General features: G+C 40.2%; 1 protein-coding gene across 21 annotated transcripts in view; it reads left to right on the top strand.

Annotated features, from left to right (window-relative positions):
- Positions 1-21,838, top strand: part of SYNE1 (spectrin repeat containing nuclear envelope protein 1) — a 273,591-nt gene that overhangs the window by 239,341 nt on the left and 12,412 nt on the right. For 11 of the 21 annotated variants that reach the window (XM_083731884.1, XM_083731871.1, XM_083731879.1 and 8 more), the window contains 14 exons: positions 375-562; positions 1,598-1,748; positions 4,645-4,827; positions 5,013-5,150; positions 6,996-7,187; positions 7,841-8,174; positions 9,527-9,595; positions 11,422-11,564; positions 13,945-14,071; positions 16,786-16,997; positions 18,908-19,108; positions 19,981-20,109; positions 20,577-20,789; positions 21,683-21,775. In XM_083731884.1, the coding sequence (XP_083588010.1) occupies positions 375-562; positions 1,598-1,748; positions 4,645-4,827; positions 5,013-5,150; positions 6,996-7,187; positions 7,841-8,174; positions 9,527-9,595; positions 11,422-11,564; positions 13,945-14,071; positions 16,786-16,997; positions 18,908-19,108; positions 19,981-20,109; positions 20,577-20,789; positions 21,683-21,775 (2,373 nt within the window). The remainder of the gene's footprint in view (positions 1-374; positions 563-1,597; positions 1,749-4,644; positions 4,828-5,012; positions 5,151-6,995; positions 7,188-7,840; positions 8,175-9,526; positions 9,596-11,421; positions 11,565-13,944; positions 14,072-16,785; positions 16,998-18,907; positions 19,109-19,980; positions 20,110-20,576; positions 20,790-21,682; positions 21,776-21,838) is intronic. The other 10 variants (XM_083731872.1, XM_083731877.1, XM_083731868.1 and 7 more) reach the window with 3 other exon arrangements.

The raw sequence follows: 21,838 nt of genomic DNA, 5'->3' as shown, positions 1-21,838 counted from the left end.
ATAACTTTTTCCTTCTTTTTTTAAGCAAAAATATTTGTGCTAATATAGCTAGTACAAAAGGCTTTGCTTTACTTTTACTTTAGAAGAACACAGGTGGGTAGGTGTGGTGACTGACTGCTTCCCTCTCCTCCCTAAATGTGACTATTTCAGTGGACCTTACTTTTCAGTACATGCACTTAGAATCTGAGTCAAAAACTGTTGGACAAGTTGATAACCACTCATCACAGAATGGCTTTTTTGTAATCAATTGCCAAATAGGCTGCTTTCATCCATTTCTGTTCCAAGTTTGCCTTGCTTAGTTCTGCTGCATATTTTCTTTAAGCTTGCCTCCTCTTTTGTCTAAGATGTTTACAAGCTCATCTGTTGACCTATAGGAGCTGCAAAGGGACATAGAGAAACATAGCACTGGAGTTGCATCTGTCCTCAACCTTTGTGAAGTTCTGCTCCATGACTGTGACGCTTGTGCCACTGAAACAGAATGTGACTCCATCCAGCAGGCCACACGGAACCTGGACCGAAGGTGGCGGAACATCTGTGCTATGTCAATGGAAAGGCGACTCAAGTAAGCGCTCGACCCAGAGAGTCCTCAGATGATCCTCAGTATATCTTAGAATGGATGAAACCTTGTCAGTTCTGTATTCAGCAGAGTACCCGCTGTTGAATCTTGGCCCAAATCTTTGGGCTGGATCTCAACAGATGGGCCCATAGAGTTGTGTGCATATAGTTCAAGCAATCTGATTGTGCATATATAGTTCAAGGAGTCTGTCACTGCTGCACATCCTAAAAACATATGTTTTGCATGCAAAAGATCTCAGGTTCAATCTCTAGCATATCCATTCAGGGCTAGGAAAGACGCTTCTCTAAAACCCCAGAAAGCCATTGCCAGGTAATGTAGACAACACTGAGCTAGATGGGTGATTGATCTCTATATAAGGTAGTTTCCAACATCACAGTGAATGTTTTGGGGTGTTCGTTATTGTTTTTTAAACCCATTGATAAGTCTATCTTGATGACCATTTTATTTCCATTGATGATTTACAATTTAATGCTGGGTGCCCCTGTATGATTAGTAATTTGCTATACTGCATGATGGACATACCAATTCATGTGCTAGTGAAAGGAAGTCTCCAGGATGTTTTGTCCCTTAAATTCAACATTGGGTAACTACAGAGAATTTAACACAGAGAGAAAGTTTCTTTTTGTGCTCAGAAATCATCAGAGAGCAGCTGTAGTTTGTAAAAGCAAGATTGCATTTCTGGACCTATTCTGCTCAGCACTTGGTTTACTGTACCCTTATTATAAACATCTTACAATTTTTATATGAACTCCAAATGAGAATTTGCCATGTATAAAGAGAAAAATCAACAGCCCACAGCTGTCTTGCTCCAGCTCAGCCAACGATTTTCATTGCTTGTTAATCAAACTTACTGTCAAGCTTTGGTTAAGAACCAGTTATTGTTCAGTACAACTGTTGTTTGCTTGGGCATGCTTAAGTTTGCAGTATGATTTCCCTGTTGCAGCTGGTGAAGTAAATGAGAAGTTGAAAAATCATTAAAGTGAATCACAGCCTATCCTCATTTTTCATTTTCTGCTTCAGGATTGAAGAGACATGGAGACTATGGCAAAAGTTCCTGGATGATTATTCTCGCTTTGAAGATTGGCTAAAAATTTCTGAAAGAACAGCTGCTTTCCCTAGTTCTTCTGGCGTACTGTACACGGTTGCTAAGGAAGAACTAAAGAAATTTGAGGTGACTTGTTACATTTGAAATATATTACCTTTTGATCCTATTACAGCAGTGAGCGTATTCTTGCCCTGTCAGAGAACATGTTACTTGATAGGGAAGTTCTTTATTAATATAGAATGATTAATACTTTTGCAGCCATCTCATGAGAAATAATTGGCTAGAGACAAAGAAAGCTCACTCTTTCCATAATGCTATAGGCCTCAGTTTCTTCTGCCCACCCACCTCTTCTCCTTTAGCACAGCTACAAGAAGGCAATAGGATGTTTTCCCTTCTGTTTTTAACTCACTGTAGTTAATTCTTAAGTCTTAAACCAGACAAACTAGTTAGTGTTAACTCTGGGTTAAGTAAACAAGCTAGCTTCAAATCTGGTTAATACTGGCCTGTCGATGGTTCCAGCCTAACAAGTATCCATGGACAGTTGAAAATTGGAAGCAAAACCTTCTAGTCTCATCTTTGAGAAAAGTGGCAAGAGGAGTGGGCACAAGGCTCATGCATGAATGCTAAATAGTGAGTTAGCAACATGTGTGAATGCAGCCATTGTTTCAAAACCTCCAAATCATCCTTTGAAGGAATTGGATTTTGTCTTTACTTCAGGCCCTCAAGAGTCTTTAGTTACTGCTTAATTCAGGCAAACCATAGGTAATCGTTAACATTCATACCAATATTGGAAAACAGCTTCAAAATATAGGTTTTAAATCTGGTTTGGTGAGCATATGCAAACCATAGTTTGCCAATTTCAATGCAAGCAAGCTTTGCCTGAACCAGGAAGCAGCTAACTGGCTCTAATTGGCTAATTGGCATGATTTAGGGGACTGAAAATATTTCAGGTGAACACTATGAATTTTCTGATTGTACAGTGTAGAGAACTGTTCAATACATTCCTTACCATCCAATTTTACACAAGTTATTAATTTTTAAAAACTTGGTAATTTCCCACCATCCTTTATTTTCTCTTTAATTTCATTTGCAAACTATTGCCAGGCTCTTCCAAGTAGAACTTCATCATGCAAACACTCATATGCATTATTTGGTTTGCAGGATGAGTAATCAATTTCTCTGAAGAAAAATGTTCTTCAAACTTTTCTTCTTACTCACTTCCTTTGCCCCTAACTCACTGAAGATTCATATATTTAATGATTTCCACTGAAACTCAACCAAGTATATTTTATTAGCCTTTCTTATTAAAACTGGCTTGATTTCGTCTTGAAGCTAGTGTCCTGTAATTTTTGTCTCATCTCCTTTTATTCCGACTGTTTCAAATCACTTTCCCCTTCCTACATGCTGAATTGTATAATTACTGTTGAATAAAAATTCACTGTTCACTGAAAAGCTCCAAAAATATTTCTAGCTGGCTTTGAAACTTTTCTTTCATTCACTATTTCTATATTCTGTCACAGAATAAGGATTTAAGGTGACAAAAGGCAAAAGAGGGTGAGATTCCTGTAACAATTGTGTAGAAGAGGAACAGCATCACTTTCTGAAATGCCACCTTCTATATACAGTTTCTTAAAGGCACAGGAGCCTCTCCTTGTTTGTGAATCGTCACACCACAAGGTTTTTAAAAACCATACATTGGTCTTTTCTGTAGAGTTTGTATGTACCAAGAACCTAAATTGTTATCAAGATTGGTCTTGAGTTTCTCTGATTATGTCCTTAATGGTGCTTTTGGTTGATTATCAGGATGAGGATTCTAAAATTCTAGCTTAGCTGATATGACGGTTCTCACTCATGCCATTGCCATTAACCGGCGACTGGGGCTTCAGGCTTAAACACACTCACCTAGGAACAAGTCTAAATGAGTTAATTCATTTGTGCGACTGTGTGACTTAATTCTGAAAAGATATTTTTTGAACTTCACTGTAAACGATGTTGCTAAAGTCAGTTTAGAAATATGTTCTTGTTAATACAGCACTGAGAGCTTGAAAGCATGTGCAGCTGTCCCTCCTTTGAACAAAAGTTACTAACAGATTACATGGCAACTGTGATTCACTAGACATAAGGGCTGCCTGTTATAAAATGTATTTGTGATACATTTAGAGACAGGTGCATTTTGTTTCTGTAAGAGAGATACTTTGTTGACCTTAACACATGTTTTGTTCCTCTGATTACTATTTCCATTGCATTTGAAAACTCTCTTCTCTTCTTTTCTCTTCGTTCTTTCTTACCTATCCACGTTTTTACTTTCCACGTATTGACATTTAACCTGAGTTGTTAATTTATGGGAAGAATCCTGTGGGGACTTTTGCTGCTTCAAAACTTTTAATAACTCAAGGAAAAACACCAAGCTACAGGACAACGGAAAAATTATGACTAGGATCTTTAGCCAATTTGTTGTAATGGAAAATTCATTCCCACTCCCAATGTTGATTTAGCACACCCAAACACACGCATTCACACACCATCTACTTTGTTTTCCAAGAGGATGTTTTGTAGGATCACAAATGATTACTGCCCAACATCCTAAGTCCTTGAATTCCCATAATGAAAAAGGTTTCGATCATATGAGACTCACAAATGGAGAGACTGATGTACTTCGGTCCTGCTTGCAGGCTTCCCATAGGCATCTAATTGGCCACTGTGAAAACAGGATGCAGCACTAGATGTGCTTTTGGTCTCATCCAGTGACGTCCCAGTATCACATGTGTTGTGTAGCTCTGGATTCACTTAAGGGAAAACTGAATTGATTTATTCTTAGTAGAATATTGTAGCACCAATCAAAAGTCACTTCTTAAATTACCCCTTCATACATGCATGTAATATCCTTGATAGTAATTTCCATCTACAAAGATCTCTTCTCTTCTGTGGTACTGTTGCCAAGGTCAAGGACAAGGAAAATACAAACCATGATTTACAGAGGCCAGTGCTCTAATAGGCTCTTTTGTTGCTGCTATTCTTGTAGGCTTTTCAGCGACAAGTTCATGAAAGCCTGACTCAGCTGGAACTGATTAACAAGCAGTACCGCCGCTTGGCCCGAGAGAACCGCACTGACTCTGCTTGCAGCCTCAAGCAGATGGTCCATGAAGGAAACCAGAGATGGGACAATTTACAAAAGCGAGTGACCTCCATCCTCCGCAGGCTTAAAGTATTTCTCCATTCGTAGTTCATTCCTTATGGTGGTATATTTTTGGATCAGGGGAAGGGGGGAGTTGCTTTTGAGAACATTGCAGTTTTATTAATTGATGTGGTAGTTGTGGTGGTTCTGTTTAAGTTATGCTTGATAAAGTTGAAGGCTATAAGCATTTAAATTAGGTTTATTTCCTTTTTTAGCACTTCATTGGTCAGCGTGAGGAGTTTGAGACGGCACGCGACAGCATTCTAGTATGGCTTACAGAGATGGATCTACAGTTAACCAACATTGAACATTTCTCAGAGTGTGATGTTCAGGCCAAGATAAAGCAGCTCAAGGTATAGAAATGCAACCTATAGGCACACAGGAACACTACACAACAAAAAAACCCAATAAGCACTTTACACATTATTTAAAAGGTTTCTTCGGAGCAAGTTTCATAAACATGAAAAGGGAAAGGAAAGCACTAAGTGGGATTCTCGGCCCACACCAAGTAAATCAGATGACATCTGGAAGTTTAATTGTTTGTTCACCAGTTGCTTTTCTTTGGCCATATTTAGAGAAGAGATGGAAAAATGCCCAGCACAAGTCACTGGGTTGTATCTAAAGTAGCACCAAGTAAGCCTTTCATCAGTGCAAGGATTTCCACTTGCCCAAGAGCACTACTTCCCCAGCGTGCTCCCTAAATCTGTACTGGATTTACCCTCAACCCTCCACGGCAGATATGGGGAGGGGACAAGGGGCACACAAGGGAATAGAGAGGAGAAGGTCCCTTTGTACAAGTGAACATTTTTGAGCTGGGGGGACATTTCGGTTTTGTCCTAACTAAAGATTTGTCCTAACTAAAGATTCTTAGATGGAAGCTGCTATTATTATTATTATTATTATTATTATTATTATTATTATTATTATTATTAGATGGTATTATTAGATGGTATTATTATTAGATGGAAGCTGAATCAGGCTATTGGTCCATCTAGTGCAGCATTATCCATACTGACTGGCAACAGCTCTGAAGGCTTTCAGACAGTGAATATTTCCATCCCTACACAGAGATTCCTTGGGATTGAATCTGGACCTTTTGTAAAGTATGTGTTCTGCCACTGAGCCACAGCCCTTCCCTTCCACGTTACAGTGGGAAACAGTAGATGGAGAAACAATTAAGGGTCCATCGTCATTGCTTCTCTTGGTGGCAGTTGTGGTTTCCCATACTCAGGAGTTCCTGGATTCAGGTCTTCTGCCAAATGTCTAGGTTCCTGTGATACTAGTGGCATGTTTTGTTTTGTTTTGAAGTCAGGTTGACTTTCCACCTGTGTGCCTATTTTGCATTAGCTCTGCAGTGTAAAACAACTAAGGATACTTTTGTTCCAGGAATCAGGTCTGTGTGGTGAAAGAACTGAATATAGGCTCCTGACAGTAGATAGGATCACATCAGTCTTCTGTCTTAACTTGCCCACAAATTATATCATTTGGGCTATTGCTGAAGGCACCATGACTGAACAACTGTGTTGTAGATGGTGCCTCAAAAAAAAAACACATATATTTTGTTTATACTGATAACTGTTTAAATATTTTAAAACCTTGGTATGCACCTGAGTCTGAAAGAACTTAAATAAAGTGAAATTGTCACCAACTAACATAACAGATTAGGAATGCAGGATCTTTATGTGTATGTGTATGTATTTCCAGGTGGTGTATAATAACAATATAAAATAGAATACATTATCTTTGTTGATTGGCTTCTTAAGCGGTTTGACAATGCAAGAGTATGGCTTGAGAATCTTTGTGTTCTTCCTTCTATTCTGTTTACCTATGGGATAATCAACTGCCTGGTCAGCTGTGTGCTTGTTGTATACCAGGCTTCAGCAACCTGGTGCTCCCCAGATGTTTGGAATTACCACTTCCATTATTCCTAGCCAGTGCTGGCGGGGGCTGATGGGAGTTGAAGTCCCGAGAGATCTGGAGAGCACTAGGCTACAGAAGACTGATCTAGATACTCTCCATAATATAAATGTTTTATAGATACAACATTTTCAGTAAATGAACTAGTTTAATGGTTATCTTAACTGTCTTGAAATATCTGTATTTAAATAACGGGTGTTATAATGATCTTTTAATTAATATGTTTACTAGAAACATTTCACACACACCCCTTAAAATTTCATTATAACTATGCTATGCAGGCCTTTCAGCAGGAGATATCATTGAACAACAACAAAATTGAACAGATCATTGCCCAGGGTGAGCAGCTGATAGAAAAAAGTGAGCCTCTGGATGCAGCTGTCATTGAAGAAGAGCTTGATGAGCTTCGGCGATACTGCCAGGAGGTCTTTGGCCGAGTTGAACGGTATCATAAAAAACTAATCCGCCTCCCGGTAAGTTTTTTTTTCACCATAAGCAATTGTTGAAAGCCTTACAGAGGTAGGACATTCAGTATGGTAAATTTAAAGCTTTGTGAATGCATAAGCATGAAATTTGCAAGATCAGAGCTACACAGTCCATAATGGACTGCACAGTGGATCCCACTGGACCATTATTTTGTTTCTATGCAGAAAGGTACACTTCTAAATCTAGAGAGGCATCATTATTCATTTAAGTTTCCAGGCTGAAAATGCAAAAGAGAAGTACATAAGAAATATCTGGAAATCAGACTGCTGTTTTCAGAAGATGAAAGAAAAGGACCTAGTACTGGTCCAAATGCATGACTATTTTGGCTCATTTCCGAGATACTGCAGTAAATTTCCTGGCTGGAAGGAGATGTTATCTAACAGAGACAATTACCTGATAGGCAGCCATAGAGATGAGCACTAAACATATAAGACATGCTTATTTTTAGCTTTTTTTATTAGTGTTATATGGGAGTTTTAAAAACAACAACACACCCATAAAACCAGAAAAGAAAGAAGCATAATGAGAATGTTGTGAGTTTGAATGTTACACAATGACACTTTTATCTTATTGACCTAGCTAGAGCTAGCACTGATCCATTGAGAAGACTATTAATTGACTCTTTAATGTTTCCTTCTAGCTCACAGATGATGAGCATGACCTCTCTGATCGCGAAGTGGATCTGGATGAATCGGGAGATCTTTCTGACATACACTGGCATGACAAATCTGCAGACAGTGTCCTCTCCCCACACCCTTCCTCCAACCTCTCACTGTCTCTTCCCCAGCCTCTCCGAAGTGAAAGGTCAGGACGTGACACTCCTGCTAGTGTAGATTCCATCCCCTTGGAATGGGATCATGACTATGACCTGAGCCGGGACCTGGAGACGGCCGTTTCGAGAGCACTGCATTCTGAAGAAGTGGAGGGGCAAGAAGACAAAGAGTTTTATCTCAGAGGAGCAGCAAGCCTAGCAGGTATAATCACTTACCCATCTCTAATTCCTTCATACAGCTCTGCAGGGACATTTCTAAGTCAGCTGACCTTTATTGGCCTAGTTCTTGGCATAAAGTTGCCGGTTACATGAGCAGCTCTGACATATGGTTGCTTTTTAGGAAATTTTCATAGACTGTCAGAGAAGGAACTGGAAGAGATTTTTTCAGACAGAATAGGTTAGCTGGCGCTACCCTATTAGTCATAGCAGTCACAGAAGGCAATTTTTTCTGGAAAACTTTGAGTTTAGTTAATAGCTGGGCTTGAAGTCATTGTGGTTCAGGGCCTAGTCTCATGAACTTTGATGAATTTTGTTTTTAATTAGCCCCCATGTGTTGAACTAGTAAAGGGAATGCTTCTGCAATGCCAGCTGCTGTATTCCAAGCCACCACAATGATGTGTGCAAAACAACCTCACACTGCCTTGCCTAGCACACAGCTAAAAGTCTGTGGTGTCAAACTCATGGGTGCCATGTTCAAAAAGGATCAGGCACACCCCTTGTTTAGGTAAGACAGGAGTTGACATTAGTGGGAATTTAGCAGTGCTGTTTTGACTCTTAAGACTCATGGGTTAAACATCCTTAGCTGTGTGACCATGCTGGTCCTAGAAAATAACAATCATGCAGAATATTTTAATAAGACAGTTTCTGTGGGACAGTGCAGCAGAAGTAAAAGGATGGCTTCAACTTGATCCTGTGAGTGTTTCCATAGTACTATGGAATTTAATGAGACTCCCAAAAGTGAGCATAACATGCACATCTGCCACAAACCTAAGCCTGATTTATATTTTTGTGTCCTGGTCCAAGACATAGTTACAAAACACTGGTTTCCATGTCAAACAGGAAGCATGTGTATTCAGTTATGCTTGTTTCTTTGAAATACATACGCCTAACAATACAAAAACTAAGATTTAGCTGGGAATTACAAGGACATCCCTGCAAGGACACTGTTCCCAGATGTTGTTCACCAGTAGGTCCCAGGGTTAAAGTAAATAAATAAATAAATAAAAACAGATTAAAGTCACAGAATACGCTTCTGTTCATGAGGCTTCATTATCAGAAGTACAACAAGATGGGGGTTGCATGTTTGGTCCTACTGAAATACACAGTTCTGGTCTCTCGTCATGTAATTGCACATTTGGGTTTCTCCTTGTTGCCTGTTTCATTTGGATCCTTGAACCATTTTTGGAGAATACACAAAGATTAATTTCAGTTAATGTCTCAAAAGCAGTAGAACTGTTGGTTTACTCTCCTTTTGGGAGATTCAGTGCCTGACGCAAAGGAGACTGAAATAATTGTTGATAAGCAGTCATTTTGGGTTGTGTTTTATTTTTCCAGATATAGTGATCCCTGGGAGCCCTGAGGCCTATATAAAACTTACTGAAAATGCTCTTAGAAATGTCTATGGTAGGCAACAGATATCATAAAGATTGCCAGACCTAAACCACCAATAACACTGCCTTCTTACTTGGCATATCTGCTTTCTTAGTCACTACTTATCCCAGCCACTCTTCTTCACACATCAGTGCCAGCATGTTGATAGAAAATAAGGATATTTGCTTATATATTTAGTATTCTGCTTAAAATAATGGTATTAATATTCCTGTTGCATAGCCTATGAATTGAGGGGGAAATAGGTCATCTATGTAACTTGTGCTTCCTGGGGAGAGGTGGGAGATAGAAATCATAGAATCACAGTGTTTTAAGAGAGTAAAAGGATATTTAGGATAACACACTTCTCAAAAGCCAGAGCCTCTGTCTTACATCTTCCTTAAACAAATCTGAAGTACATTATCACTAACATTCCACCCCCGCCCCCCAGAATGAATCAGCTTGGGAGGGTTGGGAGAAGAGGATGTGAAAATAGGATAACATCTCCCTTTCTGATTCTATATTCTCTAACCCTCTTGCCCAGTTTGAAATATCACAATATTAGTAAGATAAAGGCTATTGTCCAATATTTCTGAAGAAGAAATAAGGCACCCTGAAATGGCTTTAATGGAGAAGTCTTTAAGTCATTTTCCATAGCAAAAGATTTGTCCTATGGTCACTTCACTGCTTTACAGTTTAATTTACTGTTCAAGGCCATGTTCTTCCAGATTTCCATGAGTTTTAGCATAATGCCTTCTTGCCATACCAGAAAATTAGCAGTAATGCTCAGAGCATTACAAATATTTTCAAGTTTTCAGGAAAATGTAGGAAAACTTTATTTATTTGTACAACGCTATACACATCTACTCAAAAGTTAGCCCTTTTGAATTCAGAGGGACTTAGGTAAAGGTAAAGGCACCCCTGACCGTTATGTCCAGTCGTGGACGACTCTGGGGTTGTGGCGCTCATCTTGCTTTATTGGTCGAGGGAACTGGCGTACAGTTTCCGGGTCATGTGGCCAGCATGACTAAGCCGTTTCTGGCGAACCAGAGCAGCGCACGGAAACATGGTACCTATTTATCTACTTGCACTTTGACGTGCCTTCGAACTGCTAGGTTGGCAGGAGCAGGGACCAAGCAACGGGAGCTGACCCCGTTGCGGGGATTCGAACCACCGACCTTCTGATCGGCAAGCCCTAGGCTCTGTGGTTTAACCCACAGTGCCACCTGCATCAGAGGGACTTAACTTTAAAGTAAATGTGTATGTGCATGCTGAGACTATAAAATTCCCCAGCATTTATGCAGGGTGTGTGGGGAGTGCAGCAGTTTCTAGGCTCTTACCAGTTGCCTGCTTAGCACAAATACAGTGGTACCTCTGGTTACGGATTTAATTCGTTTCAGGGTGCCATGCACACACCAAAAAATCCATGCGGCATGATAGAGCGCTTCTGCGCACACATGCAGCATGCAGAGCGCTTCTGTGTATGCACGAGCGGTGCGGCCATAACCAGAAGATTCCGTAACCTGGAGGTTATGTAACATGAAGTATCACTGTACAGTACTGCAAAATGTCTGAGGATACAATGAAACGAGTGCAGAGTGCTTAGTCTTCTAGAATTGTTTTGAGGAATTGAATTTTCCTGATATGTCCTGCTTAAAAAATATTCATTTCTCAGTACACACACTAACCAACATTGTTGCAGATATGTTTGTATAATAGTTACAAATCTAATTGTCACCTGCATGCTATTGTAATTAACTCTTTGTCATGCTTTCAAACCTAGTAGCACCACCTTCAGTGTTTTCTCCTACTCACTGAGACATTTCAGTTTGGTAACATCTATCTGTCTATATTTTCTACAGGAGAACCATGTTCCTTAGAAACACATATCCGACAGCTTGACAAGGCCTTAGACACCAGCCGTTTCCAAATACAGCAAACGGAGAACATAATCCGCAGTAAAACACCAACAGGGCCGGAACTAGATTCTAGCTACAAAGGCTATGTAAGTACTGTGAGCTTAGCCCTCCTGGTGGCTGGACATAAAATTGCTATTCATTGCTATTCGTATTGTTGCTATTCGTAGTGTGTGTCTTACCTGAGCCAGTTGCTGAGAGGGGTTTTTTTTTTGGGGGGGGGAGTAAAGTTAGCATCAGATATAGAGTTCCTTCCATCAAATGCAAAATTTATTATTCCTTTTAGTTGTTGCACCTCTGTGAGGTGAGTGGGGCTGAGAGACTTCAGAGTAGTGTGACTAGCCCAAGGTCACCCAGCAGCTGCATGTGGAGGAGCAGGGAAGCGAACCCAGTTCACCAGATTACGAGTCTACCGCTCTTAACCACTACACCACACACTACACTACACTACACTACACTACACTACACTACACTACACTACACTTAACAGAAGCCACTGTGCATGCAAGTCAATGGAGCATGAGGTTTTACCTAGCAATTAAGTGGTTGATTTGGACTGAGTAAATTTAAGTAATCCCACTTCTGGATTGCAATATTAGCAATGTGCTACACCACAGGAAAACCACTCTGCCAGCCTATCACTTCTACTTGCAATAGATATAAAAATGAATTGTACTGTGGGATTTTTGTCAGCCCAATCTGAATGGGGGGCGGGGGTGGAGAAAGCAATAGAAAACACTGCAGAATTGTTGTAACCTACTCTCAGCTTCAGCCCAGCTTGCAATATGGATTTAATACCTCTGGACAACACAGTAAATCACCTAGAGTCTGGCTCACAGTGTGAGAGATACACTTCTGGGCTGTTATAAGTCACTCTTTTCCAGGAATAGCTACTTTAAGCTAACAATTTAGGGACAGTGAACTGCCTTGTTTTGGAATTTTCCTTACCAGGGTTGTTTCTTAAATGTCTCACATAAAATAAAAACTGAGAACTGGCAGGAGTTCTTTCTTGTCTTTAGAGTTTGAACTCACTCACACCTGGTTCAGGTGCATTAAATGTTTTCAGTTCTACACTGATATCATTGGGCAACTTTTTCTTCCCTCCCTAGAGACACTGAAAAATAACTTCTTAGTGTAAACCAGAAAGTCATCTACCCAGACAATGATGGTGTTGTTTCTTCCATATACATTTCGTCTTTCCTCCTGTTCAACCACTCTGTTCTATTTCTCTATCTCAGGGTTTCCCTCACACCCTCTCAGTCTCTCAGCATTCTGTGCTATGATGGGGCTGTTTGTGGAGTTCTCCTGAAGCTTTTTTCCTTCTGTTATTTTTTTTTGGGGGGGGGTACATGTGTGCCACACATTTTATGTGTTTCCAAAAGTTATTATTATTCACACAGCACCTAAAGCTAAATCCATACAAAGACAAGAAAGGCTTGAAAAATAACTAAAAACAGGATAATACGGGGGGGGGGGGGGAGAAGGGAAAGGAGCTGGGAGTGAAGAGATTCATCCTCAGATTTCTTGAACGCCAGAATGTCAGGAGGAAGAGCATTCCAGCGGTCAGGAGCTGCAATGGAAAGCAGACACAGGCAAGGAATAATAGAACTTGTAACTTTTGAAAAAAGCAATAACTTAATAAATCACACACACCAACATTTTGAAGATTTGTGTGACATGGTGAACTGTGATCTGGACAGGTGGGCAAGGATACAGTGAGCCATACAACTAGTTCTGCTTGTGCAGGGGACTCTTGGACAGCTGCCACCACCACCAGGTCACAATAGAAAACCTCTTTTGAAACTGATCTCTCAAAAGCAGTTTGTGATGCTTAGAATCCTAGAATGGTGGTGTTGGAAGAGGCCATGAGAGCCATCTAGTCCAACCCTTTGCAATGCTGTTAAGTGGAAAAATAAAATTGCACTGGATGTACATTTTAAGTGGGGTTTTGTCCAAGGGTTTTTAGATCCCAATTTGGTGAATTACTATAGATTTAGTGCTTGCAACAACTCACATCTCACTACAGTAAATAAAACATTAACAGTGATTCCTGAAGTGCCTGTTAAAAGCAAACTGTGATCTGAGTTTTAATTCCTTCATCTTTATACTCTGCATTAGTTTCTTAGTTAAATACCTGAAATTTCAGCAATAGCAAAAACATTTCTGTTAACCCATAATCTCTCTCTTTCTTGTGTTTAATTGCCATTAAAAACAAGGGGATAGCCATACAAAGTTTTCAAACCATTAAGACAGTGGAGCTCTATCTATCACATCATGGAATGACTTGTATTAAGAACTAGGATGCAAATTGTTTTGTAGTTAGAATCTTAAGATGTAATCCCATTCTTACCTGACTGTAAGCCCCATTGAACTCAGTGGGACTTACTTCCTAGGATTTTGCTCTTAGTTCTGTTGTTTCTCCAGCATGGTCATGAATAATGAGAAGTGGTTTCTCTCTTTTTCGAACAGATGAAGCTTCTGGGTGAATGCAGTGGGAGCATAGATTCAGTAAGAAGACTTGAGCACAAACTGAAAGAGGAAGAGGAAAAGCTGTCTGGATTTATTAACCTGAACAGCACGGAGACACAAACAGCTGGTAAGTAATATTCAGAACTGAACTTGCAATGTGAGGAGAACAAGTGATAATGACATGCAGCATTGACCCATGGAAGCACATCGTACTGCTTGCACATCTGGGTAACAGCTGTTTTTTGGGTTTTTTTCTTTACAATTGATTTTGGAGCAGCACTGAGAATGCAGTGGCAGCTTTGGTTAATGGTCTTTACCAAGAGATTAGCAGGGGATTGCACAATCTTTTGGAATCTTTTGTTCCCTGTTTGATCATGGGACACACATTATCATTGGTACATCAGGATGACAACAGTTTTCTGGGGCTCTTATCCAATGCTAAGTCCATTCTTGAGACAGTATTTATGGAAGTTGGCTTAAGTTGTTCCACTCATTCTGAGCGAGAGAGATTCAAGAGGCTGATGCGAATAATTTCCTAATGATTTTATTTTAAGACTTGTATCAGGGTGACACACTGTCTATTTTAAATTTAATGAATTGTACGAAATGACTTCATGGGTCTTTATAAGACTTTGGAAGTGCCTGAGTTTTCTTAGCTCTAGTTTTAATCAAGTATTTTCCTTGAAGCTCTTAGGATAGACTCCTCTATGCACACTTAGCTGGGGAGTAAGTCCCACTGAGGTCAATGAGGCTTTCTGTGAGTAAGAGTTTGGATTTGATATCCCGCTTTATCACTACCTGAAGGAGTCTCAAAGCAGCTAACATTCTCCTTTCCCTTCCTCCCCCACAACAAACACTCTGTGAGGTGAGTGGGGCTGAGAGACCTCAGAGAAGTGGGACTAGCCCAAGGTCACCCAGCAGCTGCATGTGGAGGAGCAGAGATGCGAACCCGGTTCCCCAGATTACAAGTCTGCCACTCTTAACCACTACACCATACTGGCTCTCGCCAGTACATGAGCTTGCACTGCTGCTTTTCCTGTATGCCACCTAGTTAATATATGTTCTCAGCAAATGTTAAATGTTGTTATAGATTATTATTTTTTAATAGTATATCTCAGAATCTTTGTGCTGCTTCCCTCTTGGCTTATGTTGAGCAGTGGATGGAAGTGAGCTAACTGAAACTGAATTTGTGAACAAACTGGAATACAGTAAGCCTGCAACTTACACACATTTTACTTGTGCACCTTTAGCTTCATGTGCATGGCAAAACAAACAAACAAACAAGTAATGGGCAGAAAGGGGGCAGGGTTCTGAGGACAGGGTTCTGACTTTGGCAATCCCACCAGCCATTCAATTCCAATGGGTTTTGAGTCCCAGTGCTTTTCTTCTAGAAAAATAGGTCCTGGTACTCAGCACGAAGTTAATACAGTAAATGCCTTTCTTCTAGAAGAAAAGGTGCTGGTACTGTGTGCCCTTGAGTACCGCTAGAGAAAAAAAGCACTGGTTTTGACTATAAATGATTTTCATTTTAGGCATGAATGTAACCCCCACGTAAGTTGCAGGCTTACTGTATTGCTTATTGGGGATGTGGTTTTTAGGTTATGGATGAAGAGAGCAAAGCTCCATTTTTAATACAAATTGACATAGACTGATCCAATATAAAGCTTGAAGTGCTACTGGAGGTCTAGGTAAGTAGCAGTCACCAAGATGAGAGGAAGGCTGTATCGATTTCTGTCAGAGCAATCATGCAATTAAAAAGGAGCATGCATCTCAAACTGAAATTAGAAATGGGTTTTTGTTTTTGTTTTAAGATTTTGCCTTGGAATCTGGAACTTTTTGTAATGATGGAGCCAGGGGAGTGAGTGTCACAGTTAATTGAATCTGGTGGGAAATTCTCAGACTGATTTGCTTGTGCGAAGCTTCGTTATAGCCCTTAATGAAAACAACATAGTATTCATCCCTTTCATTAGTTAATTTAGCATGTCATGATAATGATTAGTGCAGTTTTTGGATGCTGTGGTAAATTAATCAGCACAACTCCTTCTGTGAGAATTGTTTGGGCTATTACTTTACCAATTAACAGAGTAAAGAGTAAATACAGAATCTATATGTTTCCTAACAAAATGTCCACTATAATGGGTGCAGTATGTATCGATGTGTGCCATATTTCTGAAGCAATTTCAGAGTGAGGGAAATGCTTCCTTCCATAGGTGCCAACTCCCCGGGTGTCCGGGCACCCACAGAATTCCTCATGAAGAGGCCGGGCACTCACAAATTTCAGTGCCAGGGCCATGCGCACTACATGGAACCCATGGCCCCAGGCACCCAGGGTTGTGGGGCCAAGCTGGCATTCCTGCTTCCTGCCCTCAGATTATTAAATCTAGGGAGAAAATAAATAGTCATGAGGATTTCAAAACACACAGCAACTAAGTTAGGCCAAAGTTAGGCTTTCAGAAAACTTCTGCACCATCAGTACCACCAGAACCTTGCTCAGCCTTAACTAGAAGGGACTCTGAATGTCTCTCTGTGAGCTCTGTACACATTCCTTCCCCCATGATGCCCCTGTCAGTGGTATCTGGTCCAGGCAGTCCCCAAGTTCAGTGCATTACTTTTCATTCTAAGACTGCATGGCAGGCTTTCACTTATATGAGTGTCCTCAGGTGTTACTATTGGCATGGAACCTAAGGGTCCCTGGTCACCCCAGAATTTAACTTGCCTTTGTCTGCACACCTTCACCCTAGATTCTGTTTCTTGATCATGCTAACTTGTGGTGGAATATTGGGGGCGGGGGGGGGGGTCAGGAAGGAAGTTGCTCTTACAGAGAGATCTTTTTCCCTTTAGGTGTGATTGATCGGTGGGAGTTAATCCAGGCCCAGGCCTTAAGTAAAGAACTGAGGATGAAACAGAATCTTCAGCAATGGCAGCAATTTAGTTCTGACCTAAACAGCATCTGGGTTTGGCTTGGAGAAACTGAAGAAGAGTTGGAACAACTGTGCTGCCTTGATCTCAGCACGGATATACAAACCATTGAGCTACGGATTAAAAAACTGAAAGTAGGTTCTAATTCCTGGTCCTCTTTTCTGTTGATTTTCTAATATGCTTTATTTTTGTGAGATGCCATTTCAGCTCCTATTGAAAAAGCACTGCCAATTTCTGGACCCTGCATTTCTTCATATACTAAAGGACTGGAAATGAAAGACTATGATAGTCAATTACACTGGAGTTTTCTTCTTTAAGTTACACAGTATGCCAGTGTTTATATTCATTTTATTATTTATTCATTCCTTCTCTTCATATCCTACATCTTCCTCCAAAGACACTCACGGTGGCAGATGGTTAAGATGGTTGGCAGAAGATTTTGCTCTTAAGAGGCAGGCCAAGGGGAGGGCAACCAGACAAAGAATTCTTTACACTATAATGTAGTGAAGGCATTAGGCTGCCAACTCAGATCAGCTAAATCTATGGCGTTTTGAGAGAACCAAGCAAAGAACTCTGCTTGTTTACCAGTGCACAGTATGGTCAACATCAGACTTCCTTTTGGTTAATATTCTTTTTTTCTTTCGGAATTTGTCCTATAGTCAGACAGAGACTAATGCCTACACTCTAGGTATGAATGGGTTTAACAGTGTATCTTGATGTGTGTATGGGATACTTCATCCGGGTGGGCCCATAGCTGATTCCAGAAGATCCAGAGGACAATTTCCTTACATGAATGTGGCATTAATATTTCCTTTGGGCCTGAATTAAAGCCTCATAAACTAAGGCTGCAGTACTTCAGCTAAGCCAAATGATGACATCAATTCATTTGCTCTAGAGAAAGGTAATTCCCTCTTTGATGCGAAATTCAGAGGTTTGTTCTAAATTAGACTAGTCCAGGACACAGCCCACTATCTGTCTCAGCTTTTTGACATTGTGAGGTACAATATTCACACTTTTTTCTTTTTTTAAGTTTGTGTCAGTATGGGGCAGATTCAGCTAACAACTCCCACTAGCTAGCCCACAATGACTTCCACTACTACAGTTGGGCTTTCCCCCTTCTCAAACCCCACACCCCAAACTCATTTGGGGGAATCAGGAGAGACTCCAGAACAGTGTGGGGAGGGGAATCATTCCACATAGTAAACAGAAATGTTTATGCTGGTGGAACAATCATTGAATTCCCCCCAAAATATTTAAATACTTGCTTTCAGATGACATGCTTATTGAGCATTGATCCTAATTTGTTTAAGGGAAAGCTAGAAGATGTCTATTTAATGAGCATTCATCCTCATTTGTTTGATGAGAGACTAGATGACATTGCATCAAAACTACTACTATCCCACACGTTCCAGTGCAATTTCCATTCACTTCCCTCAAAAAGTCATTTTTGGGGGTACGCAGATTCAGTGGCGTAGCGTGGGGGGTGCAGGGCGGCTGGCCACACCGGGCGCAACATCTGGGGGTTAGGGTTAGGGGGCGCAAATCCATGGGTTAGGGGGTGCAAATTACTTGCCTTGCCCCGGGTGCTGACAACCCACGCTACGCCACTGCGCAGATTTCTTGCACAAGACCTCTGAATCCACTATAATTGTGATATCTGAATTTGCCAGTGTGTAATTGAATCCCCCACACTCCAAAAATAGCAACAGTCTGAAAGTAGGTTATGTGTACAGTCTGGAGTATGAAAAAAGAGCCAGCTCCTGTGGTTTCAACCCCCATCAAATTCAACCATGCCATAAGGCTTTAGGTCTTTAAATATTTTATTAGTTTGTTCTGAATTCTACTGCAAACATAAAATCGGAGACATTTATAAAAATGGGTTCTTACTAGTCAGAAGCCAGATGTATCACTTAAAAATAAAGACACAGTAACTGTCTTTTAAGTTATGAAACTTTAAGAGAGATAGTGGAACTTGTTTCTTCTTGAATTCTCTAGCATGTTTCCTGTAAAAAAAGCTTACTCCCATCTCTATTCATTCCCCAAGGAGCTACAGAAGGCCGTTGATAACCGCAAAGCCATCATTTTGTCCATCAACCTTTGCAGCTCAGAATTCATGCAGTCTGACAGTGAGGAAAACAAGAAACTGCAGGAACGGTTGTCTCAGATGAACATGCGCTGGGATCATGTCTGTAGTATGCTAGAAGAATGGCGCTGTTCACTGCAGAACGCTCTAATGCAATGTCAGGTCTGTTCTGGTCTATGCAAAATCATTCCCCTTCGACTCTTGGATTAGATGTTGCACCAATTACATTCATTTTCTTAAATGAGTTACTTTAATGTGTGCACACCATCATATCCTGCCTTGAATATATCACAGAGACATTTTAGACAAGAGCATAAAAAGCAAGTATTTTTGAAGCCCAGAAGCCTAATTATTAAAAGATTTTGGTGTATTAGGTAAAATCTGTTGCAAATTTCCTAAATTGCTTCCTGAAAACTGCCTTGCACATTTTCTATATTGATGTTTTTGTCATATTGTTACCTGATAGGCCTTATACCATATGTAGGATTTTGTTCCTATGAAAAGTGATTCAAACAAGGATGTAATATTAGTAGGTACTTCCTGTTCAGCGCATTAAATACTCAAGGCCATCAAGAGTGTGCCATGTTACACAGAACAGCATTACATATGTTTCATACTGCACTTAACATGTTGTTCATACATAATTTTTGCCAATCCAAATGTGGTTTGGAAGATCAAGTTGTGCAGAATTGCTTTGTTTCCCTCTCATATGCCTGCTTAATACAATGCTCTCTGGTTTGTTGTGACTACTGAACCAGAGCAATCACTCCAAAGCAGAACTGCAAACTGGTTCAATTCAAGTTTACAGGGATCTCTCAAACCAGTTTGCCAGTTCTGACATCACAAAAAATTGTCATTTGACAAACCTAGAAGTGTTCTGTTAAGTCAAGTGGGGCCAGGGAGCAGGGAGAAGGATGTATGCTCACAACTCATTTTTTGGAGGATCAGATAATGTAAAATTTGAATGCATCTTTGGAATTCTGGGCAACACAAAAAAACACATTTGGCATTAAACTTCCATCTATCACTTCTAGGATTTCCATGAGATGAGCCACGGTTTGTTGCTGTGGCTGGAGAACATTGACAGGAGGAAAAATGAGATTGTCCCTATCAACCCAAATCTGGATTCAGACACTCTGCAGGATCATCACAGGCTACTAATGGTACAGTACCTTTCTCTAAAGGAACAATAATTCAGAGATTAAAAAAGAACATGGAAACTAGTATCTGGAACACATATTGTGATCCTTTGGTGCCAATTGAGAATGCATATTCCTGTTATTGACTACCAGGAATGCTAATATCTTCTTGATTTGGTATAGAAAGCCATCAATCTGTTTTTAAAACATTTTTCTTTGCAGTGGGAACCCTGAAATAATGACATATTTACAGCAAATGCAGAACTTACATAATAGTGTGCAGTTCAGACATGCTTTTAGAATAAAATGCCAATCATTTCCCCTCTCTTTTGAATTTGGATATCTCTTTTTTATTTGCAACAGCAAGTGTATGGTAGTTTAGTTTTATTGGTCCCTGTTCCTGAGTTTTAAGATCAGAAAAAAAATACTTGAATTACATTTTGACTCATTCAAAGCAACAAAATGCATCTGATTGCCCCCCTTCCTGACAGCAAATAAGGCGCGAACTGCTAGAATCTCAGCTGAAGGTGGCATCTCTTCAAGATATGTCCTGCCAACTGCTAGTCAATGCTGAAGGCAAGGATTGTCTAGAAGCCAAAGAGAAGGTCCATGTGATTGGAAACAGACTCAAAATGCTCCTTAAAGAAGTTTCACATCACATTAAGGAGCTGGAGAAAATCCTAGATGTTTCAAGCAGTCAGCTGGTAAGTCATTCTGCCACGGGAAATCTACTAGTCATTGTGGCTGTTCACTGCTAGGTTGCTTCCAGACAGATGTTTATTGTGACATCATTCATGCAAGTTTTTTGCAGTGCACACATGGCATTGTTGGCATCAAAATGCTTAGATCACACACACACCCTTTAATCTGAAGTTACTGTTTCTGGGGGAATCCAGTTAGTTAAAAAGCAAAAGCATTGTTGCCAATGCAATGTATTAGTGGTCCATCTGCAAATTACACCAGCCCTTTGTTTTTTGATAGGGGACAGAATGTATTTTCCATCTCAAATACGTATTCGTTAAAAGTATATTTTGCTGCTCTGCTACGATCCAAATCTGACAATCTTTTGCAAAATACTGTATATTTTAAAAAAATATAGCTACAACACTTCCAGCCTATAGCTGACAAATGAATAAAAACACTATACACCTGCCTCAGTACTGAAAGGGTGATTTGAATACTTTCCATTGCAAGTAGTCCCTCTGTTATTCCCCCTTACTAATAAAATATACCACAGTGTACAAATAATATGATGGGTTTTCAGTCTGACTAGTATATATCTCTGTGTAGGAAAAAAAATCTGCAATTCAAGTGGGAATTTTTATTGTGTACACACCACCTATTACTTAAAAAAAAAAACACCACACACATTAAAGAGCAACTGTTTTCTTGGGCTTGATTTGGTCAGAAATAACAGTTCCCTGCCCAAGGCAAGGTAGAATACTTGTATGCTTGTCTTCACAAACTGCGTTGCATAACCTGTAGCAACTTCGTTTCAAATTGCGAGCAGTTGGTCTGCATTTTTTGTCCTTTTTTGTGAACCAAGTTTATATATAGTGTTTCCCCCCTTCTAATCTCCACTGATTCTGAACCTTAGGATCTGTCCTCCTGGTCATCCGCTGATGAGCTGGACACTTCAGGATCCCTCAGTCCAGTATCGGGAAGGAGTACTCCAAGCAGACAGAGAACGGTAATGTCCCACCAGATACCTTCTGCTAGCTCTTGGGTAGAAGCTCCAGGTAGCTGTAGCCAG

Source organism: Podarcis gaigeae, assembly GCF_964106915.1.
Source record: "Podarcis gaigeae genome assembly, chromosome: 3".
NCBI classification, from domain to species: Eukaryota; Metazoa; Chordata; class Lepidosauria; order Squamata; family Lacertidae; genus Podarcis; species Podarcis gaigeae.
The sequence above is the reverse complement of the archived record's forward strand: the minus strand, read 5'-3'. Positions and strand labels throughout refer to the sequence as shown.